Genomic DNA, 26,023 nt, shown 5'->3' on the forward strand with positions numbered 1-26,023 from the left:
ATCACATATATTTACGTACATGTGTATTTATGTACAATATGTTGCTATATATCAAAAGCAAAGCAGCGAAAAAAAAGTAAATATTGGTTATACGGAAAATAAAATAGAAATATGAATAATAGTTATATTTACTTATGAAGTGCACAGACGGTAGCGAATTCCGGTAACGCACGGTACATACACATTTATGTAGAAATGTAAATAATGTGCGTGTAAAATCTTCATATAATTTTATTTGGTGGCAGGCACCACAAGTGTGTGCGCGTTAAATAAATAATGGCATAGCGAACCGCCTCAATGTACATTATACACGTGAACGTTCGATAATAGATATTTATATTCATTGCTTTCATAAATTATACGCAACATGATTCATAAGTAAAATACAAATTTTAATGAAATAGTTTAACAATTGACAGTTTGAGTATCAGAGACTAATGTTCCACAAAAACGTGAGCGATCGATCAGGATTGAACACAATTTTGTTCGAAAACGAGCACGTCACTTTGCTATTAATCGATTTTTTTCAAGATAAGATCATTTTATTTAGGTTGGTTTAAGGAGTTACATGGGTTTATGGGTATTAAAAAATTGACTTTTGTTTATTATCTTATTAAATTCTACAACACTCTGGAATATTGTCCTAAATTTTCAAGTTGATCCGAGTAATATGTTTTCAGACATTATTGGTTTGATATTCGAAACAGAATTTGTATGGGTTATGGGTGTCACGGAAACCATTTTTTTATGGTTTTGCTGTTAAAAACAAAGCAAGATAGTCGTACATAGATTTGAAATGTGAGTTAAGAAATCAAGTTATTTTATTGTTACGAATTGAGTTATCTTTATTTCTATAGGAAAAAACGTAAGAATAAAACACGAAATGTCTTAATTATCGAGTTTAAGAAAAAAAATGCGGATATTTAAGGGGGGAGCCTGCTTTAGAGGGCTTATAGTTATATATGTTTTGGATACGAATTCTTTGATATTCCGGCTTAGGGAAGCAATTGCCCGATGCATCTCGCGTGTGCATTTGTTGGACGGAGGGCAGTATGCAGGTCGCAATTTCTGTCGGAATCAAAAAATTCAAAGAGATTCATATTTGTTAATAACGTATGTTCAAGTTGGCCAAAAAAAATTTTACTTTATGTTGTTTAAACATATGTTTAAACTTAACTTTTTAGTTTAAATAGAAGATAATAAACTTTGCCGCAATTCCATACGTTTAGTTTTTTTTCAATCCTGCCCGCCAATAAAAAAGAATCGTAAAAATGAAAAACCGAGACAAAGTTTACGCTTTCTGCCCAAGCGCTCATATATGCGTCTGCCAGACGCTCGTCCACTGTTTAACTTCTAGTTTCGACAATATTTCAAATTCCCATCTATAACTTTAGGGACATATTTTTAGATAATTCTTAAAGAGATTTTAGCAAAAAAAAACATTAAATTTTTTGAAGCTTCTAAAGGGGGGGAGCCTGCTTAAGGAAGATTTACAAAACGTAATAAATGGAACTTAACATCCAAATAAGTCTTTATTCATTCGACAAATATTATCTCTTAAAATCTTTCTTTAATTCGGAACTCATTAAAAACTTGAATAGGATTGCTTAAAAATGTATTTATTCGCAAGTTTTGTCACATTAGGAAACAGCTGGTTCGAATATTGTTTTTGCGTATGTTCGAAAAGACGAAAGTCCAATCAGACATGTGGCACCATTGATAATCAGAATTGGTTTGCAATTCTGACAGCTAAGCAATTCTGTCTTGGATTCCACAACACCCCTGATAGCCTTGAAAACTTGTACGCTCGAGGCTAGCTAGGCTTAGTGCGCCATCTTTAAACGCGTTTTTCTCGAAAAATTTTAGAATTTCTTTGTTAATAGTGTATGTTTGTAACAATAAAAAATTCGAATAAAATATTTAATTTTTAATTGAGAAACAAATAGTTGGAAAAAGTCTGTTTTTTTCTCGAGTAAACTCATGAAACCCCTTAATAATGTACACAAATGTCTGTGGAAGCTAGTAGATATTCTATCGTCAAGTATATTTTGGTATTCTGTTGTGGATCGACAGCTGTGTTCGAGATATTAGTTTGGTAAAGTTACTTTATATTTATTGTTATATAATGACAAATTTTGATGCCCGAGTTTCTGTAACCAATAACAATGGCAACCCTAACTGTTCAAGATCTGCCAACATATTTTAAATTTGAATTATATAACATTTTGCTTTTCTTGATGATGAAATCTAAATATTGCAAATTTACAAACCATAAACTCTATTCGTATGAGCAATAGAATACTATATAATAAGTTACACATTATGAAATTACGCTCAACGGTGCCGTAATTCGCGCGAGTTTATGTAACACGAGTGCTTTTATGACTTTCGTAAAAATTCTATTCACAACTCACTTTGCATTTCGCAATGACAGCCTGTCGCCAAATATGGTGTCTCAGCAAAAAAAAAATAAATATAAATAAAAAAAAATAAAAATTGTAAAATAAAATCACAACAACAGCAATATATGGTAGTAGTTAGAAGCAGCAGCTTACAGCAGTGGCAATAACGGGCAGAAATAATTTTGATTAATGCAAAAAGGAAACTATTACCTTACCAGCTGTTCAAATGACACTTTCGCATTTGCTATTTTTTCTTTTTCACCCAGTTCGTCCGCCTGTTACATGGCATCGTAAATATAATATACATTAAAATGTTTTTATATATAATATATTACTGTTTATTTTTTGCCTTTTTCAATAGCATTCCAAACATGTGAGTGGTATGTGTTTCCTTCAAATGAGTTTTTTTATTCAGCAAAAAAAAAAAAAAATCGCCAAGTTAATCAAGTCGCTTCATTTGGACGCCACTGAAGGTTATACGAGTAACACAAACGAAATTGTACGAATATTTGTTTTTTTTACGGTTTATAAACTTCATTGTATTAAATAAGTAGCGAACATCAAGTGACTCGACGAATAATTTGCAGTTACAATACTTTTTTAATGGAGCTCTTTTAGTTAGTAATTTTATTTTCGAGCCTAATATGATTACTTTTGATAGTAGAATTAAAATGGCATTATATATTAAGTGAATAAAACATTTTACAAAGTCAGCTGCAACGCAAGGTTAATAATATATAGCTATTTATATTCTAAGATATGTAGGTCACTGTGTCGTGGAGGGAGATATGAACCAAAGTTTTTGAGATCTATAACAAAATATGGATGCATATTTGTTTAATCAATTAAGTTAAGAGAGTTAACAAAGTATCCCAATTACAATTACTTGATTTTGATCAGTCAGTTTGTTTGACAGTTATGTCATACATTCAAATAATAAGAGAAAAAGGTATGTACAAAATTTCAAAAACTAAGGGAATAGTTCGTGTTTATACAGACGGACTTGGAGTAATTTGAAATATACCTGGATCATTCTACATATACCACACAAGAAATAATATTGCTTGACAGATGTAAACTACCGTTACAAAAGTTAACAGTGTAACTTTGAATTTGCAGGATAAATACAGGTAACATACATACATATATACTATGTTAAGAATGCTGGAAGGAAGTTATAATTGATCAGTGAAAGATGGGAAATAAATGAACTAAGTAAACTGCAGCTGCAATAATAATAAAGAAATGTCGGACTTAGAAAATAAAGCAAAGAAAACAGTTGTATGTGTACTATAAAGCGATCGATGAGGGCTAGAGGAATAGCAGAACGTGTTACTATCACTATTTACTATACGATATATACTACATACGCGCATGTACTCATACATTAATATTTATATGTACGTATGTTGCATGTGTTCGTACCTCTGATTGTTTTGAAAAGAAAACGTAAACCAATTCGTAAACAGTTCCAAAATAGCCATTCTAGTTAATAACTAGATATTTTTCAATTGAAAATCAAGCGATCCCAAATACGAGATCTAGTACATAAAAATTATTAATAAGAAGAAAGGAAAAAAATCAAAGCGATTTAGTCATATATAATTTGAATTATGAAGAAATGCATTAAAGTGGTATTAGTGTCATACATTAATACCTTTTGCTACTGTATTATCCAAAAATAATGTCAAACGGTTCACAGATTGTCACCTTCTTGGACATTAATGCGTATAATTCGTTGGTTCTTTAAGAAGAAAGAGACAAATATAATTTTCCAGCAGGGTATGGATGCAAGCAATCTCAACTATTATATGTGTGAATTAATGTGTGCGGATGTACTAGGTACAGGTTTAATATACTCGTACAAGTCGTCTGAAACGATGTGTTGTAATAGGCGTGGGCCACCACACTTGTACAAAGTGCAGTTAAAACGAGTATATACATACATATGTATCCAAAGCAGCTTCATTAGCTGCATCATCATCAACGGCAGTCGCAACGGCAACGGCAGCACCAACAGCAACGTCAACGCCATGCCCGTTCTATGACTTTAGCGTAAAGTGTATTGTACCGATGCAGCCGCAGCAATAAGACCGGAAATTGAACTTGGTTCATACACGCACACACACACACACACACACACACACAAATGCACACATATGCATGAATCTGTATAAGAAAAATGAAAAAGAAGCAATAATGCTGGTGTACCAACCGGTGCAGTTAGTTAAGTAGAATGTATATGATGTTTACCTGCAGGCAGGCAGGAAAAGAAGCCGGACCAACAACCAACCAATACCACTAAATACATACGTTTATATTTATACATAAAAAACACATGTGCTAGCACACATGCTAAGAGATGATGAAGATCATGAAGCACAGTGCTCATTCTCATTCAACGGCAGCGTAACGATTGACCTGCAACACAGCCGACCGTTGGCAATGTGTGATGTGTACAGTTTGATTTGTAGCAAAGTAAGAAAACAAACTTTTTATAACCAATTTTTGTTTGGACCGATGAGCAGTAAGTTGCTTGCTCGCAAAGAATGAGCCATAATGTAAAACAGTGGACTTATTTCATCAAATGTCCAAGGCATGATTAAGATAGAATAAATGACGGTAGAAGGCAAGTAGACTTACAGACATATGTTTCATGTAAATAAGTCATCGATTTTCTAGCAGTCAAGTTACCTTTACATAACTATGATGAGTAATGGTATTGGAAATTATAATAAAATTATGGTTCTGCGGCTTAAAATATATTAAGCGATCAGGAACATTTATCGTTAATATTAAAATCCTTTGGTCCAACAATGAATGAACTTTTCTTATCCTAAACAGAGCATATTATATCACGAAATTTGTAATACCCAGATGGAAACGTTGAAGAATGTTTAAAAAAATAAACATAAATGACCAGCATGATGAGCTGAGCCGAAGTCAATCACCAAAGCAATGTAATGACTATAGCATATAGCTGCCATATGAACTGGATGATTGGAATCAAGTTCTTGTAAGGAAGCTTCTGTATTTGTGAAGGCTATTACAGCTTCGGTGCAGCGATGTTCAAGTAGCATCCATTTTCTTTTGTAAAAATTCGGTAAAATTAATTATATTTTAGGGTCACCTAAATTAAATTTCCGATGCTTTCTAACTTTTTGGTTTTTTCTCATCACTAGTAAAGAATGTTTTACCAAAACATGAAACTTTGATAGTGGAGTTTGTGTCCGACTGATCTATTGGTCATATATTGAGAGACAGGAATGCGAAAATAGAGAAAAAATCAATTTTATGGTATATCAAAATTGATTTATATGAAATATTTATAAATAACTTGTTCAAAATTAGTTCCTTGAAATGCATATTAAAACAAACATTAATAAAAGGGAGCGTTCTTTTTGTAGAACCAATTATTTTGCAATTTTTCATGAAGAAAAAAATCATAATCACCCTTATTGTAAACTTCGCGTGAATAAATCATTGCCTTTCGATTACGCTATTGTGAACTTCGGCAAGCTGTCACATAGGGTTTTGTTTTGAGTTAGTGGCAGTGAAAAAAAAAAAACTTTATAAACTTATAAAGCTAATTATGAGACTGTTTTATTCATTCTGAAATCGATTTCGCTGGTGGCCTTGCTATTGGAAGAATCGTGTAACTTCATTCAAAATACTTTCTCCTTGTTTTCTTTTAAAATCCTTTCTTTTAAGAGGACCTTTGACTTTTCTACTCACCAAAAACAGCAATTGTGTTTTGTTATAGCCTTACTTCATATAAAAAGTGTTTACAATGAAGTAAATAGCTAATAAAGTATAGTAACTTTTAATTGATAGTTGTTCCTAACCAACAATTTTATAAAAAAATTTCATAGATTCGTGTGAAAAAATGCATTAATGTTTAGGGAAAATGTTCGAATATTGGAGTTTTTTCCCATGTGAAGTTCACGATAAGGAAAATACAAATTCGGTTTTCATGGCGAATGGTCTTCACGCGTAGTTTACAATAAGTCTGAATATAAAAGCTAATAAAAAGTGACATATACAACCGATTTATATTAGATTATTAGTTAATGCTCTTAAGAATGTGTGGGAATTCCTTTTTTAGTGAGCAATTACTATAAGATATTTTAACTTATGACGTATAACTATTTCGGAATTCAGCGATAGAAAATTAAGGATTTTGTCTGAGAAACTATGCGAGTACGTTACAAGTAGCAATAATAGTAATTATCATATTTTGCACATATTAATATAAGAAATTCCCTAAGTAATTTATTAATACAGCACACAAGCAACCCTTTACATACTGATGCCTACATATAGATGTATGAACGCATGACTCTTGCCTGACGATCTTCATTTTCATGACTGTATCTAATTGTATACATACATATGTACATAAGTATGTGTGGATGAGTTTGATTTCCAGGAACAGGGGATGCTGACGATGCAGCACTTCTTTTTTGCGTCACCATGGTGGGCTGCCCAACTCAACTGTGTACGTTAAAGAAAACTATCAGCTTGCAAAAATGAACTGAACAATAGAACTTAAGCGACCGACAAAGCTGTGAAGTGAAGATTCAGCGGAAGAAGGAGGAGTAAAAGAACACGTTCGCGTAAAATGATTCAAAGTGTGCATGCGCATACGGCAAACGAAGGCGAAGCACCAGGATGTAGCTTTGGTCACATGAAAAGAATACAATAATAACATCAATAGAAAACGAACAGCAGCTACACCAATGACAGCTTCAACAGCAAAAAGATATTGCGCAACACCGGCAAATTTCCATCTGCTTTTGCGATTCAAAAGTTATGCGTGTTTCCGTTTTAGTTTGCTTTAACCCAGCATTCAACCTATGTATATAAATGGATGCATTTGTATATACATATAGTATAAAAGTACATAAAAATGTATAAAAGTTCATTTTGATCTTTAGTTGATTTTTCGAGCAATACTTACTGCTTTAAGCTTAGTTTACTTTTAAGTTTTGATATTTTGTTGATGTTCCATAAATTAAAATAATAATAACGGTAAGCAGTTTACAAAAAATATATTTTCTTTTGTTTTACTTTTTCTCATACGCAATAAGGATTTAAATAAAGATTACAATTTTATAAAAAGAAAAAAAACAGTTTTTCATTAATTAAAACTAGAAAGTCTGTGTCTAAAGAAATTTTACATTATTATATGCTATTAACCTCTCGCAAATGGAGCAACGTGGTGATATTTGCGTGTTCACAAATCATGAAATGTCAAATTTTCTTTTGCTTTCTTATTTTTTCTTTAGGCAAGCTAATTTTCAGACAAAACAAAAACAATGGCTATAGCTATACAAACATTATCTAAAAAATTTGCTGCATTACTAAGATTAAGTTAGTGAGAGAAAGTGATAAAATATTTGCAAACAGCAAAAACAAAAGACTACTGTGCGTAAATTAACTTAGAGCCAACAGATAGACAGTTGGTGTAAACAATGAAAAATACCAGATAAACATTGCCGGGGGCCTATTTTACGCAAGCGATAAAATTATAACCGCACAGGCACATAAAACACTTCATGTATGACTAGAAAAGTTTATAATAAATAGGAGATAATACCTATAATATCGTCAAATGCTAAAAAACATATCTCTATAGTTTATTTCTAGACAGAACTTGTTGAATTATTGTGTAGTACAGATTTCGTATTTTAATCAGTTTATTTCACATTTGAATATCTTCAAAAATTTTCAAAAATATGAGTTTGGTTTCCAAAATCTCTTTACATGCCCACAAACCCGACTCATCTAACACACTTAGGTCACCGACAGCGTCGAAACAGCACGTTTCTTGGGCTGATCGTTCGATGACGTCGACGATAACCAGCGGGAATTAGATACCCGTTACAACAACAATATAATTTTGATATTTCTTTACACTTTTCTTACATAAAATCCATAGGTAATAAACGAAAAAAAGAATTTTCTGGAAAAACTTTCATTTTTTCACGACACTTCAAAATAAGAATTTGTCGGAAACCCCGATTTTTTTGTAGGAATTTTAAAAATTTCTTGCTTTGCTTATGTTACATCAGAGAATGTTTACATTCTTAAAGGAATTTGCAAAGAAGTATCTTTGACTTATAGCAACGTGCTGCTCACCCTTATTACATCACCAGCTTTATGAACTAAAACTGCGCCAATTTCATAAAAAAATAGTTTAGTTTATACTATAAATATTCCGTACATTCTAAACAACCCATTAACGCTGTGAGCTTACTTGTTATCAGCAGCGCATATTATAGTTGCTTGTGAGTTTAATCTACATAGTTAGATACATTTATGAGCGGTAAGCACGTAAATGTCAAAGGATCACTTATTTCTACATACATATGTACATATATAGTTATGTATATAAGAAATATACACACCCTGGCGGCACAGCAACAACTAATGGGGGCCAAATTGAAAGTGATCTCAATTACAGAGGAGCCGAGGTAGAGGTGGCACACACCGCACTGTTTTATTGTAACTTTACTAAGCCATGGGTATGTGTGTGTATGTATAGTGTGTAAATATTATATACACACCTATATGTGTAATATATTTTTTGTGTTCGCTGCTTGTATGCGTATTAAAAGTCAATTCTAATTTTAAGGTCAGCTACAGAGCTGCAGCGAATAATGCGTGCAAGCTCTAAACTGGGGCTGAGCTGAACCCCATGGGGTCAGGCGTGAAATAGAATAGTGCCGCCAAGCCGCGGCAATATGGAGGCATAAGAACACGGCTTACGATTATGATACTCATGCGGCACAGAGTACGCTTACACACAAATATACACATGTATGTATGTCTGTATGTATACATGTATCGTATTCGCATTTATTGTATTTTTTAAACACATATGTACAGCTGCGTTCATGGAAATAGTAGCGCTGGTGGGTTCTCTAATATTTAGTTGTTAAGTCGTTTCATAAGGATATTCTTTCGCGAACTTTATTCCACAGCCATAAAAGAATTACTTTCGGGGAACTTCTTACCTTCAAATTTTTCTCAAATAGTCTCCTTTGATTTGTAACAGTAAGCGACAATTTTCAATTCTTTTTTATAATTTTTGAGGATCGTCAGCAATCTGTCTGTCCCATTTCAACCCATGATACTCTCTTTTATTGTTGTATTTTACAACACTGCATATCATTGTGGATCTGTATCCCTCTACAACTTTGAATCTCTGTATGTTTATTACCATTTTATTACCATAAAATTGTAAATCACTTAAATACATTTATTTAACACGACCTTCTAATCATTATTTCATTTATCGACCCCTACCGACAAACACTACTATTTTAAAAAGCTACTTCTTTTTTCAGCATATATTCAGTCATAGAAAAGGCAGTGGAAGCAAATGTAACGAGATTTTTCCGTTTTTATAATTTGAAATGTATATTCTTCCAAAAAATATGTTAGAAGGATCTTTACATTTAAAAAGGTGTTGCACTATTATTTTCATGAATACAACTATATATGTACAATATAGTAGTTACGAATGCGTAATTGTAGTGCTGATGAGTGCAATTATGACGCTGTCGATAATGATGATGAGCAACTGCGTGTTTAAGCCAACATATCAGGCAACAGTCGACATTACGAGCAAATGATTCGTGTAAAATTCTAGGTTTTCTTTATTTTATGTAACTTTTTTTTTGTTAATATTGTAACTTCAGCAAGGAATAGTAGAAAACTAAAAGTCAGAGTCAATGTTCGTGCACGACGTCTGAAGTGTAGACAAGCCGACTCGCCGACTTAGCTTGACTTGTCTCCAGCTTGGTTTATTTCTATGAAGACGAGCTTGCGTTTTCTCTTGTTTTACTTGTATCTTTAAGCCGACCGTCTTGTTGTTGTTAATATGCTTGTACTTTTTGTGATAAGTTATATAACAACATCGTAGTTTTTGTAGCTACTTTACACAATTCAAGTAATTCTCTACACTTCTTCCAGCAATTGAAGTTATACCTTGTTTTTCTTTGAGTTGTGTCGTTCTAATGGTTTGAGGGAAGCTTTTTTTTTCAAAACAATTCTAGGCTTGCGTTAATTACATACATATGTAGGTACGTGTATAACAAAATATTGTTTGGACGCATTGTTGCTGCGCGTATGTGTTGCATGTAGAGTTCTTTGTTTTATTTTACTAATGTGAAGTTGTTAGACGTCGTCATCGCTGGAATAAACAACAACTGAAGACTCTTAGGTTTGTGCAAGTTGCGGTGGCGTCGTGGAGCAATTAAGACGACGCACAAACGACTGGAATTCACCACATACACTGTCGTAATTAAAAGCACAACAACAGAAATACGAGTATCTAAACACAAAGAAAAACACATCTAACTAAATATAACAACATTGCAAAATGGTATGGCACACTATTTAGCTAATAAGTGTAGGTTCAGTTCAAATGAAAATATACAAACCATGGTGCGGAAAAAATAACTATGTACAAGTAGTATACAGAAAGATAAAAAGCGACATGCGCGACGCATACTCTAACAGGCATCCAAAATGAAGTTGCGACTTAACATGCTAAATCCTTTTCTCTTGTAGTCCGACTTCATCGAAACAGCAGGTTTTATGGGCTTGTTAAATGATGTTGATGACAAATAACTAACGCTTTGCAACCCAAAAGAGATTGGACAACAGCAGCAACGCCAAAATTCCAGCATTTACGACTTTTAAGTGTTTCATAAAATTTGAGAAAGGTTGTGAGGCCAAAGTTCATACATTTCGATAAATTGATGTCCGTTATGGAAACAGAGAGACCGCATAGGGCTTTAGTAAATGTTGAGAGCCAGCATTCATTATTGGATAATATTCGACCGAATGGACCGCGTCCAGCACGCAGTGAAGAAAATAAAGCAGCCCTAGTTGAGCGTGTACATACATGAAGACCGTGGAGAGTCTATTCGACGACGAATAAAGCTTGTGTAAGATCTAAAGCCGCTCCACCTTCCAAGCGACATCGCTCCATGAGCTTTTGAAAAGTTCTAAAAATAATTTCGTTCAATTTCAAACTCAAACTCAAAAAAATCTTCAAAAAATAAAAGCCAAGGAATGTTCTTTCGAATGATAATAAACATTCCCTATTAAATGTTAAGTTTCTGTTTTATTTTTTTTTTTTAAGTAAGGAACCTTGAAATTGATCACCGTATAGAACTGAACCTACTGATTTGATATGTAATATTGCATAACTAGATTGCCTTAATCAATTGGTCGTTTTCACGATAAGATGAGTCGAACCACAAAACTTCATAAATACTTTGAAAGAAATATCAGATAATAACCAAAAACTAAAGTTACAATAACAAAAATACAGCAGTAACAACATCCAAAATTCCTCGCTTCAAACAGTAAGTAATAAAACGTTGTATTTGTTGTAAACTCAGCCAACAATAAAATTAAATATATGCCGTTTGACATTACCAATTTGGTGTGCTACAATAAAAACAACCAAGGTTGTGCAGATGACAGGTTTGAAGTAGCGATTCAACACAAGTCAGACAAAACTACACTGAAATTATAAAGGACAGTGTCCACAATTAAAACAGTTGCTTCTGGTGGCTGCTGCTTGTTTTGAGCTTTTAATTAATTACCTTTTAGAGTAAATTGAGTTTTTACCGCATTGCGCTTGCTTCTGTGCATGCTAATGCTAACAATAACCAACAACATTTACAATACATATATTTTATGTTTTTTTTTTTTTTTTTGGTAAACATTTGGTGTAATTTTTTATCGCTACTGTTTAAAGTTAAAGTAAAGTAATCTTGGAAAAACATAGAAAAGCATAGAAAACATTGAAATTATGAACACAACAGCAACAATGACAAGCGTCAACAAGTCATTTTATATCAAACTCTAATAGTTGGGTGGTTTGACGCACGCACTTGCGTCTGCATGTGTTGAAATCTCGCTTGGGTATTATGACGCGCTAGGTAACAAGCCGCAAACTTACAACTGCACACAACAGTGTTGTTCACAAATAGTGTTGTTGCCAACACAACCACCTCAACCGCGACTGTGTGGTCTGCTCTCCTGTGGCCGATTTGATATGAACGCGACTAAGCTGGTACACCGTTGACGGTTAAGCCCTTTTTGCGGTCATATGAGACACATAACCATGACTTGTAAGTTTAAGAGCACTTGAAGGCGTGAATGCGTTGTAATCGAGCACGAGATGCGTCGGTTGGGGACGCACTAAATTCGTCATACAATACTTGACAGCAGCAACATGACAATAAATACAATGAATAAAATAAAAAATAAGTTCGAATCTACTTTGAAATCGCTCCATTGGGCTACTGACCAAATTTGCCTCCTGCTCTGTCAGCATTGAATGTTTATAAATGTGTGTTGGCTGTGCACACTATAGGCTTGATGTCCACAATTGGCTGCTCGCATGACTAATTGTGTCAACATTATTGTATTGAACGGCATTATTTGTTGTTTTTTTTTGTATTAATATCTTTGCGCAAGTTTGTAAAAATCAAACTGACTCATATGAATTCAGCCGTGGCGTTTTAAATTAATCAAGTTTACCTATTTGAATTATTTTAATGAATTACATGTAAGTATGTATGTATCTCGTAGAGGCAACGGGTTCAAATAAGTAGCGATAGCGATAAGACGTACAAATTTTGGTTGCATGACGTACAAGATTAAACACGATAGAAAAATGAAAACAGCCAAAGCACTAGAAAATAATACAATATAACGCTTTAAACGCCGGGAAACGTGCTGGCGGGCGGAATACGATAGGATAAGAATATGTATGTATGTGTTTAAAATGTGTGTAGGTAATAAATATAAATATTTGCGTTGCAAATTACCTTTGAAATAAATATTTATTGGCATAAGATAGTATACATTTTTGACTGCTAAATGGAAAATTACAATTATAATATCGCATATAAACAAGTAAGGAAGGGCTAAGTTCGGGGGTCACCGAACATTTTATATTCTCGCATGACAAGTTTCATCAAGATATCTCAATTTTTACTCAAGTTACAGCTTGCATGGACGGATAGACAGACATCCGGATTTCAACTCTACTCGTCACCCTGATCACTTTGGTATATGTAACCATATATCTGACGATATATACCGTTATTAGCGACTATATTGCGAGAGTATAAAAATGATGAATTACATTACCGACATTTTCGGTGAAAAATTAGGTTAGATTGAAAAGTTATAGTCCGATCACGACAATTTTTCGACAAGGGAGACCTCAGCTCAAATACCGTATTTGTGTAAAGTTTTATTCCGCTTTCATCATTGGTTCTTAATGTATAGGCATCAGATGGAATTCAAAATGGCGTTATATTGGAAGAAGGCGTGGTTGTGAACTGATTTCACCCATATTTCGTACATGTGATCAGGGTGTTAAGAAAATATTATATACCGAATTTCATTGAAATCTGTAGAGTTTGGTTGACATAGCTATAGTAGTTTCTGAGATATGTACCAAAAATTTAGTAGGGGGCAGGGCTACGCCTACTTTTCCAAAAAAAAATTATGTCCAAATATGCCCCTCCCTAATGCGATCCTTTGTGCCAAATTTCATTTTAATATCTTTATTTATGGCTTAGTTATGACACTTTATAGGTTTCCGGTTTTCGCCATTTTGTGGGCGTGGCAGTAGGCCGATTTTGCCCATCTTCGAACTTAACCTTCTTATGGAGCCGAGAAATACGTGTATCAAGTTTCATCATGATATCTCAATTTTTACTCAAGTTAAAGCTTGCACGGGCGGACAGTCGGACGGACAGACAGACATCCGGATTTCAAYTCTACTCGTCACCCTGATCATTTTGGTATATATAACCCTATATCTGACTCTTTTCGTTTTAGAACTTACAAACAACCGTTATGTGAACAAAACTATAATACTCTCCTTAGCAACTTTGTTGCCAGAGTATAAAAACTTCTTTTCATTAGGAGTAGTTTTTACGTGGCTAATATTATACTCGTATATTGCCTCCTAAAAACTTATAGACTTGATGAATTTGCATTAGTATAATTTTTTAATACCTTTTTTTCTTTAAAAATTTTCGCAAAATTTTGTAAAAATATTCTTTTTTTTTTATTATTAAAATATTTAATTAATAAAATTTCCGCCAAATAAGACAGATGTGAATTTTTTTTAAACTTGAGTGATTCTGTTCAAATTTTGAAGCAAATCGTAGGATGACCTAATTGGAAGTACAGTTCTTCATTTGATTTCTACAGAAAGTATAATTTCTCTATATCAATCAGTTTTTGGAAGGACTCACTAAAAAGTTTGCCCATATTCTAACCTCATTCCATTAGCATGAAATAATATGCATATGTACATATGTATGCATATTTGGATATTTGCAAATACCGCTAGATTATTTCGCCACATAATTTATGTTTGATTCTGCATAATCACATTACTTTTACTTTTGCGTGTTTTTATACATATACTTTCGAATATTTTATTCTAACATAAAGCAATTTTTGTTTTTGCGCAGAAATATTTTATTTTTTTTTAATTCCAAAGAACCAAACAGTACGAAAATTGTGATAAAAATTCCCCTATGTATATATTTCCAAGGGATTTAATTTAATAAAGAAAAATTCTGGGTAGATCGCTCATTGGAGTAATTAAATATTAAAATAAATTTATTTAATTTCAGCAGTTTTTGCCAACTTATTTATCATTGTGACTTCAAAGCATAATAAAAGTTCAGAAAATTGTCTGTTGTGTGGTCAGTCTTGCATATGTACATACATACATACACATGAATATATTTGATTCTGCATTGGGGTCCAAGAAATGCGCACAGATAAGAAAACAGGTAACGCTGCCAGCCAATAAGACGGCAACTAGGGCGATGAGACAGGAAGCTCAACGAAAAGAAAAAAAAAAACATGGAACATATGTAGGATACATATTTATGAATTTACACAGGCACATGTACATACATGCAGCGACAGCAAAAAGCTTGACGGAGCGTGTAAAAACCTAAGCTATAGCTTGTCGGCATTAAAAGTCTAAAGACGATATACATAGTTGCATATATGGTACACTACATACCTACATACCTACATACATATGTACATAAGTACACGTTCAATTTCTTAGTCGTTTTTTATGGCCGGCTACTTATTTGCTACGTTTTGATGCGTTTGTTGTGGTTCTGTCATACGTGAAAAATTCATATGATGAGAAACGGAAATCAAAAGTTGAAAGTAACAAAGTGCGACTTTGCATAAAATTATGGGGTTGAATAACAAAGAAAAGAAATTCATTTGTGTATATATACGTATGTAGCTATTTAATACACGCATATAGACTTATAAAAACCTTATTGTTACAAATATGATAGACGAACTGGCAACTAAGCGAACTTATAGTTTATCAAGGCAAGCGCTATTACCAACCGTGTGTAGAAATAAGTAATCTTATTTGCGAAGATGGGTGTGGTGCGGTTAGTAAAGCAGGCGCGTTTGCTATTTATGTATACGAAACTGTTATTATGTTGAGTGTGAATGAGTTATACCGAGTGACAAATAAAGCTTATAGTGAGAGAAAAATATAATGAAAAATATTATACATATATGTATATGTACATATTATACATATATGTATATGTACATATTTTTAAATGGTATAATTTTCTTTGAAAATTTTCCTAAAATGTATACAGTCTTGGACAGAGAAATAGCACACCTTGATTTTTGAATTGATAAAGCATAGATTATCATTAATATAAACCCGAAACAAAATGATTTCTTTCATTAGCATAGCATAAACAGAGGAATAAGTAACTTATGTACAAAAGAATGACATTTTTTCAATTGTTCGTTTTAAAACAACAATTGAGTTTCTAAATGTGTACATATTTTGGTCTGGATATAGAAATAGCATAGTAAGCCGCTTCTTCGGAATTTAAGAAAATGTAATAGAATTCTTTAAGTGTTATATCTTTTAAACACTCCCAATGTTAATATTTTGTAGTTTCATCGCTCTAACGTACTATTTTCTTTTCTAAATAGTATTTAACAAAGTTCAGCCATGCTCGTACTTTTCTTTTAATTTATTAAAATTTTAGTTTTTTTTTTGTATAATACAGTATAAATAAAAACACGATACAAAATCTATACTCAATACGACAAAACAATGCAACTCAAAGATAACGAAAAATTATTTTTAATAAAACAAAAGAAAAACTTAGTATTTTGAGGCCAACCCATTACTCTTATTGAAATCGCCGCGACATTGAAGCTGTAAGGTTATCCACTTAGGTTTTAGATATATGCCCTCATGTCTCCAAGTCTCGTTGTAAAAACTGAGCATTTGTCACATTAATGAGATCAAATCTTTTTTTTACAATTTTAAATTTATTTTCCATGGGGTTGAGGTCTGGGGATCGCTTTATTACATCCACTTTATTTCGTTGTCCTGATGGAAGACCCACTTAAGGGGGGAACCTGCTTAGAGGCTTCAAGAAATCGATTTTGTGGGGATTTTTTGAGAAGGATTTTTTGATAATTGATTAAAGCGGAAATAGTTATATATTATATTCAAACACCATTCACAAATTTTTTGGATACAAAATCTGTGATAGTGTGCCTTTGGGAAGCAATTGCCTGATGCATCTCGCATGTGAATTTGTCGGGGGGCGGGTAGAATGCAGGTCACAATTTCTACCGGAAACAAAAAATTCGAAGAGATTCATATTTTTTAATAATTAATCTTCTAGTTAAACTAAGAAAATTCCAAAAAACAAGTGTAAAAATTTACAAATTTAAAAAAAAATGAAAAATAGTGGTTTTTGACAAAAAAAATTTCTTTATGTTGATTAAAAATATGTTCAAACTTTACTTTTCTAAGTTTTTTTCAGTTTAAATCGAAGATAATTTAATGCCAAAGATAATAAACTTTGCCCCAATTCCATACGACATTTAGTTTTTTAATATACTGTCCACCAATTAAGGAAAATCGTAAAAATGAATAACCGAGAAATCGCGCGTAAAAATTTGCGCTTTCTGCCCAAGCGTTAATATACATACATATCTGCGTTCGGTGACTACTATTTCCCTTCTAGCTCCGAAAATATTTCGAATTCCCATCTATAACTTTGGGGACATATCCTAAGATATTTTTTAAAGAGATTTAAGCAAAAAAAAAAAAAAAAAAGAAAAAATAATTCGATTTTTTTGAAGCTTTTAAAGCAGGCTACCCCATTAAGGATCATTTCCCTTTCAGCATGTGCAAATATGCTCCTAAAATATTTGTTTTGCAGACAACGAACGTAACACGTGCCATCACTCCCTACCAAAGAAAAAGAAAGTTTTCCACGCAATCGTTTCATTCGACCAAACAACTACGAAGGAATTCGTCGGTTCTAACAAGAATTTTTGTCACCCCTCACTTTTTATGTTACAACCCTTTCATTGCTAAAATAAAAGGACTTCAGTAGTTCCGACCATAATGACATGTCCTTAGAATAAGAATAATCAAAAATATTTGATTTCAGATAACATCAATAGCCGAAGTCGGCCACCCACTTGCATTTTTTTTGGAGGTTCCAATTTCGAGTGACAGTAATAATAGGAATAAAGAATTAAATTTATTCAAATAATTTTTTTTTTTATATTTTCAATATGTAGTAAATAAAAATGTTCTAAATATTCAAGATAATTTATTTTTATCTTCCTATAAAAAACCTCCCTCCAAAGAAGTCATGAAAATAGGTATAAGTACTTATGTCAGAATACACCCGACATATCCAATAGGGTGGGTCGATTCCGGACTTTTTCGATTCGGGATTTCTAATAGTGCGGAAAAGTTGCCTTAGTACTTCCTGATTTTTGTTTTGAGATCGGATTGCATCTTCAACCCCAACTCCGCCCTTGAAATTTCGGAAATTTGCCTAAAATCGTGAAATTGTCTACCTAGCGCCTGAAATACGCATCTCATGGCAAAATGTATAAAACAAAAGTTATTTGTCACGTCATTTGCTACCGAAATGGCATATGTGATCATGGCCGTAGGATGAACCATTCCCGCGATACGAGCGAAAATGCGGTGCGCCACATCGCAAGGTGAAAATTGTTGCAGCTCTCAGCTAACCTGTATTGGTCACCCAGAATCCACCGCGTGGTGGTGGCTGCTCTTCGGGTTCCTCCCAAGCCCAACCCAACCAWCCAACCAYATKYCAGGCTTGTTTTAGTCTGAATCTGTGTCAAATTTATTGATAAAATCAGATTTTGTACTAAACTTTTGCACTTATTGCCTAGATTTCAGTGTAGAGCGTATAAAACGATCACGAGATTGGGGGCCAATAACTTTAGAAGATGCCTTTGTCACCAGTTTGACGATTCTCTCGACTGCCACGGTGTGAGAGGGGAATTCACTAAATTTCCATACCTCTGCAGTGTCACCCGACAGCCCTTTTACGAGTTCTTCGTTAGAAACTGAACAAAGAACTGGTGGAACAGTCAAGGTAATAGTCTTCCAGTTAATCATATCGTAATAATTATTAGCTTTGAAATTCAGCTTTGGCACTTTATTACATCTAACCCTCCCATTTACAGTGTCAGACTCTGCTTCTCTGGCTGCCAGAAGACGGTCAAGGGCCAACTTTCTGACTTCTATCCGTTCGTCAGTCATCATACTAAGGACAATGTTTTCTGGAAGAGCAAAGAAAGCATTCTGTTGAATGGATGAATCGACAACCTTGCGCAGTTTAGCAGGTAAGTATCTCGACCTTTGAATTGCAGCTTAGAGATGGCGCGAGCCATCTTTGATTGAATTGTTGAACTTATTGAGAACCACAAAGGTGAGTAAACTATAAATATGTACTTGACCAAAATCTTTATTTCCTTTGTTGGTTTGTCAGTAGAAATATATAATTTTAGAATTCTATTTGCGCAGGTGAGCCAGCGAGATTTGCACATGTTACCTGGATGTATCGACGCTAAATCTGAGGAACATTGACCGGAAATAACAGCTTCTGATATTTTATAGAGATAAGCTTGGGTCGGATTAATAACCTCAGAAGGTAATTGGCAGGATGGAAAACTTTCAAATTTTACAACAGGCAACTTCTCACAATTAGGGAGCCTATGTCGCCAGAGAATGTATTTGGACTCTTTGAGACACCATCTATGTGTTCGAAAAGAGCACGAAATGGAAGTTCGTTGAAATGTAGAAGACAAACAACCCACTGTAATGGCCTACCTATTMTTTCTTCTAGTTTTCGAATGATTCCACCTTTCCAACCTGTGTTCGTGTTGGTGCATCAGCACCGACAACTTCTAGATGTTCCACATCAACTGAATTGTCTTGTAAATGTTGCAATATAGCTTGCGTCTCATCCTCAGCTGACCTGGAACGAGAGGTGACGTGGCCAAAGTAATGACAACCAGGTTCCGCTATAAGACAAATATGTTCCTCTTTGACAGTGTCACGGTAGTACTTTTCACCTTCGCTGACTTGTGTAAGTGTGTTGTCTTTGCGGCCGTCAAAATACAGCCCATATACAGAGTCAATACTTYGGAGCTTAACTCCAACACTTTTTTTTTGTCCGACTAATCTTGCATTTGTCAGTGACAAAGCTAGCCTGATCCTCTGTTATCAAACCTGTTTTTTTGGCATCCAGAAAAGCAGATGAAACAATCAAGACCGCTGCTCTACCACTTACTCCAAATCTTTGGGCAGCTAAAGCAGTGTGTTCTAATACTAGTGTGTTTTGTTTGGTTTTAGAGGATAGAAGAGAAAATTCATCATCAGCATCGTTTTTGGAAGAATGCATGTGCGACACACCTACATTGTTGTCGTCTGGCTGATCTGAATGGTCACGTGTTCTAGCTGACACTTTTCTCGTAAGTGTTGATGTTGAATGACGTTTTGAAAGCTTTTCTCTACGTTCTTTATCTGCAATCTTGTAATCTTTTTTGTTTCAGGTAGATCAACACTTCCAATGCGACCAATTCTTCTGGTTCTCTGGTCCAAGAGAAMTGGTTGTTCATTGATAGGAACTTTCCTTTCCTTTGGACAAGTGCAAGAAGAAWAATAAATGCATTTACAAGCAGCGATGTCAAATAATTTTCCGGCAGAAGAGACAAAGTCGTCTCTTTTAGAGCTCAAACTTATTGGGTTCCTTAAAAACATTGGTTTAAGAGTCAGAAATTTCTTATGGTATGTGGTGAGCATTTGTACAACTCTGGTGTGTGAAACTATCGGAATAGATGACTTTTTGAAAGYATTTTCAACCTTTTTTGCAACTATTTCTGTAACCTCTTTACTCCTAGGTTTATAGTTGTGGCCTCGGAGTCGCCCTATACGAGATCTTTCAAACTGATAATACGAAAGAACATCCTGGTAAGTAGGTAACTGCAAATCAGAGAGATTGTACGGATATATGCCAAAGATGTCCTGTTTCTGTGTTTTAAATTTAGATACAGTGTTCAGTGTTCTGTTGAGAGAATATAAGTGATAGCACTCGGCGAAATCAACGTCAAGAAGTGTGGCCGCAAACCGATTTTCACCTTGCGATGTGGCGCGCCGCATTTTCGGTCGTATCTCGGGAACGGTTCGTCCTACGGCATATACCATATACCATTTCGGTAGCAAATGACGTGACAAATAACTTTTGTTTTATACATTTTGCCATGGGATGCGTATTTCAGGTGCTAGGTAGACAATTTCACGATTTTAGGCGAATTTCCGAAATATCAAGGCCGGAGTTGGGGTTGAAGATGCAATCCGATCTCAAAACAAAAAGTTGCATCGGAATCAGGAAGTACTAAGGCAACTTTTTCGCACTATTAGAAAATCCGAATCGAAAAAAGTCCGGAATCGACCCACCCTAATATCCAACATACATACATACATCTGTCCTGCGTGCAGAGTCTCCGCATGACACTGGCCACCTCTTTGCATGCCCAACCAATATCTCATCTGACACCCGTTTCGCTTTGGTCCGAAACCATCGAAACGGCACGTTTTTTGGCCTTCCCGTTAGATGGAGTGGACAACCACCTAGATAATCCTTATCATCTTGACGGGGATTAAATATCCGTTAAAACAACAACAGGACCTTACTGTTTTTACAAATGTTTTGTCCGCTACTGTATATAAAAATTTAGAAATTTAATTGCGGTTGCAAGGAAGCTATATATGTATGTATGTACAAAATATTATTTGCAAGAACTTAATTCCTATCGCTGTTTGTATGGTAGCTATATGCTATAATGATCCGATCTGACCAATATCTGGACTGAAAAAATTAACACTAACTACACAACGAACCTTAATTATATAATTAAAATTAGCATTGCACTAATTAATACAAATTAATGTGTAGAACCGAATTAATGAATATAACAGTAGAGAACCTCCTCTATCCGTACATACCAATATTAACGCTCTAATCGGGGGATGCTTTTCTAAATTCCAGGTAAATTTCAAAAAATAAAATCTGATATAGGCCTAAACTAAATATTATTAATCTAGTCAATCTCTATTAGCCTTTATACATATATTAACCGCGAACGAGGAATTTATATTCCAAATCGTAGGCAACAGATTAAACAAATACCTGTAAAATATGTATATATGTCGAAAAGGAATACTCTTAATCGCGTTCAATTCACCTACCTACTTGTCGGATCAGCGCTGTGCGTTCACTTTACCATAACATTCCGTCCATTCATGAAACCCACATATAAAATGATAACAACACCAACAACACAAGTGTTCACAAACACACTCACACACAACTTCAGGCAGTAGCCCTGCGCAATTCCAGCGCATGCACAGAAAATTCATTCATAAAGGGACGTAGAGGGAAATATAAAAGCACCAAGCAAACAGATATAGCACTTCTGTGTCGGCAGCTGGTAAAAAGCAGCTGCATTTGTATAGGCATTCATTGTTGTTCCAGTTTCAACGCGTTTTCAATCAACACCATACCAATTGTCATAAAAACATAGCGTGTGTGTGCATGTATGAAGGAAATCAACAAATGGGAATTCAATGCAAGAGAAAAAGAAATAAATATATATGTGATTTACCGACACAGTTTATATCTTATTCATTTATAGCTATGATGGTATTCAAATCTTGAATATTTTGTCAGTATTTTACACTCAAACTTCACCGCCAAATTCGGTATATATACATGTTTCCATTGTTTATGCAGTATAACAACACTTTAAATTACACTTTTTAATTAATTTTAATTACAGAAAATATGAAAATAGTTTATAAAATCCAGCATGAGATTGCAGTGTTTCATTTTACACAATAATCATTGTTTTAAGCTAGAAAGTAAAAACGCACAAGCTCACACATACACAAATAGCGCGCATCATTAGCGAAGAGCAACAACATTCCAATGCACACACAAAATCCCACCAAAAACCCCATGTAAATGCTAATATTTTACAAGGGTGAGAACAACCGAAATCGAATCGCACTTGTTCTTATAATTAAATAGTAATTTGCACTAATTTACATACCAATTTTCACTTTTAATTGCTCTTCAATTCGTACTTCGCGTGTATTATCGGCCATGTTGGATCCATAACTAATGCTTGTATGTTCCATACTGTGGTCGTCTCTTTCCTCGTATTTCTTTTTCAGATGCATTTCGTTAATTCTCCAGTTCCGTACAATATCGTGTTCGTTACACGAGGGAAATTTCACTACACTTTAGTGCTTTAGTGTTGCCGTTGTTTTCTATTTATTTAATGCATTAATAACACAAGCGGATAGCACAATTTGTTGAAATAAGCGATATAATTTGATTTAAAACATTTGGATTCAAATAACTGCTCGTTGCTTTCTTGGTCCACATTACTTGCGGACACTTTTTACCTGAAATTTAACAAATTACATAGGTTAACATAAAAAAAAATTAATTGTTTAAAAGCCTATATAATTTATAACAACGCAAAATTTTCATAAAATTTTTTAACACAATCTTCATAGCAATAGTTCCACATTTTACTACAACACAATTTTTTTAATATTAGAACTGGTTTAACAATTAAAAAGTGAGTTTTAAGAACAGATGTAGTTTAATTTTTTCACTTTACTTTTAGATCATAATTATTCCGTAAAGTTTTTGGAAACTCTTCAAAGCACAACCATTTAATGGAAAATTATAAAACTTTATTTTTATTAATAATATTTTTATTTTATATATTTTTAATGGGCATTTTTCTAAAAGTAGTTTAACATGAATTTCCTGTCCGATAATTGTCTGCACTTCAGTGTGCATAAGAATCCAATTAGTATGAAACAGTTTGGAAACGAAATCAATCTATGGACAGGTGAGAAATTAACGCCTGCACCAAACGAAACGACGAAAAGTTGGAATTGAAGAGGAAATCCTTTTTACCGATTACAGGAAAGCGCAGAAAGATTTTAGGTGACACTTAAAAATAACAGAGCTCTGTAAAATTTTCTGTTAGGCGCGTACAAACGTCTTCATATATTTTTTGTTGTCCAACCAGAAACCGCACTTTGGCAAGAGCGAGAGGGCGCATTAACGAGTTCGTCATGCTTGTTTGCATAGATACTACACGAGCGCATTGGTACTCGGGGTGCGTCACAGAGGAAATGGGAAATTTGAGTTCATTCATAAAAATCTGCTTTGGTTTTGCTCAGGTTTTTGGGATGATATTTCATTTACACACAAATGCATATGTATATGTATATATCTGCTTATGCATAATGCGTGCACAAGCAAGCGTGTACATATATATGTCGGTATATAAATAAATACGTGTTGTACATATGGACGTGGGTATTTGCTGCTGGTATTTTCGGCACTTCGGAAATTGTGCGTAGTCGTTGCCGTCGCTCCAGCTATCTATGGTGTTTTGTTGTAGCCGTTGTCATTAGCTGTGCATATGCACATACGTATTATGTACTCATTATGTATATGTGTATATTTGCATTTTGCCAAAGAAGTCAAATTTGTGAATGAACTGACTTAAAGCCGTAATGCTGTGGAATGTCATTGATCGGTATTTTGGACAGAAAATTAGCGGGTTTGGAAAGTACATTTGCCATAAAATTGCGTAGGTCATAAAGCCCAAACGCGAATAGTTTTGATTACTCTTATCTCAATACATATGTATGTACGCATATAAAATTACATTTTTAGTTTTTTCGGCATCTTTTTTTAATTTTCACTTGATTGGCGAGTCACGGTTCAATTAGTTTATATCACTTTGAATACATTTATTACCGACAATTTGGAAATAATTAAACGAGTATTGCACCAATTGATTTGTTTATTCATTACCATATATATCGGTGTAATATATTTTATGTATTCAACAAATAAATTCATATCTTTTTTAGCGAATTATTACACTTTTCATTTGAAGAAATTCGATTTTGTCAATAAAAAAAATATCACTTCCGGTGTCTGCAGTGTGGTCTACTTTTCACATAGAACCAGAAAATACACATCTGATTGTATGTACGTACAAGCAAAACGGCGAAATCGGAGTCGGCGGGGAACTTTGCTGCTGCACAAGTTTCATTCAACCGCAAAACTTCTACCCGCAGTGAAAAAGCAGCTAATACAAGTGTGCGCAAGAATTACGAGCTGCGACACTACCGGATGAACAACCAATACGATGGACGATTTCTTTGCTACTATTTTTCGTTTACGGCCACTGTATAGCGAGTTGAAGTTGATTGCCGAACAACGAAAACAGCTTTGTTGTTGTTTGCAAGCAAGCAGAGTTGACTGTGGTGCTCAGTACAGGGTTGTAGTATTAACTTGGAATTTGAATTACTTGTAGTGCAACCCTGCTTTTCAATAATGAAGTGTTTGTACTATGAAACATAAGAGAGTTCACTGTTTTTTATACTTTCGTAACATGTTACACCGAGTATAATGGTATTGTTGGTATCGCCTAAAGCCAATTGTGATAGATACAGAGTTATATACATATATTTATATTTCAGTAATTGGCAACACTGGTGGTATTGCCATTTGGAAACTTACAGGTATAATACAGGTAAAATACAATACATTGACTGAAAACTGCATTATTGTGGACTCAAAACATCGATTTGAAGAGCCATCTTGGTACAGAATGACTTCTTTTTATTCCGGTCGTAAAAATTAAAATAAGAGGTCAACGTTTCTCGACACCTGAAGAGGCGGTTGATGTGTTCAGAATGCATGTTTTAGAGATGCCTTAATCAGAGTGGCAAAATAACAACAATTCGATAATTGTTTCAAACGCATGCAATAATGTATAGATTTTAATGGACAATATTTTTAAAACAATTAAGCTATTTTCGACAGTTAAAATATACATATATATTTTTTCTCGGATCCCGAAATAATAAAGGCAACCTACGTATAAATGGTGAAGTCGACAAAACGAGTTAAAATTTCGAGTGACTGCCTGTCCGTGCGAGCGATAACTTGAGTAAAAATTTAGCTCTCCGAGTCGTTCGATACCAAACGAGGTTTCAGACAAGGCGATTCCTTATTGTGCGACTTTTTCAACCTGCTTCTGGAGAAAATAGTTCGAGCTGCAGAACTAAATGGAGAAGGTACCGTATTCTATAAGAGTGT

General features: G+C 34.1%; 1 protein-coding gene across 3 annotated transcripts in view; it reads right to left on the minus strand.

Moving 5' to 3' along the window:
• The window catches only part of LOC108978366 (GTPase-activating protein), a 38,279-nt gene extending 13,211 nt beyond the window's left edge, over window positions 1–25,068 (minus strand). For all 3 annotated transcript variants that reach the window (XM_018948611.1, XM_018948610.1, XM_018948609.1), the window contains exons 1-2: window positions 24,916–25,068; window positions 22,932–23,289 (exon numbers count right to left, since the gene is read on the minus strand). In XM_018948611.1, the coding sequence (XP_018804156.1) occupies window positions 22,932–23,061 (130 nt within the window). In that variant the 5' untranslated portion in view covers window positions 23,062–23,289; window positions 24,916–25,068. The remainder of the gene's footprint in view (window positions 1–22,931; window positions 23,290–24,915) is intronic.
• Window positions 25,069–26,023: the final 955 nt, after the last annotated feature.

Source organism: Bactrocera latifrons, unplaced genomic scaffold, assembly GCF_001853355.1.
Source record: "Bactrocera latifrons isolate USDA-ARS-PBARC rearing strain unplaced genomic scaffold, ASM185335v1 scaffold_120, whole genome shotgun sequence".
Lineage (NCBI taxonomy): Eukaryota > Metazoa > Arthropoda > Insecta > Diptera > Tephritidae > Bactrocera > Bactrocera latifrons.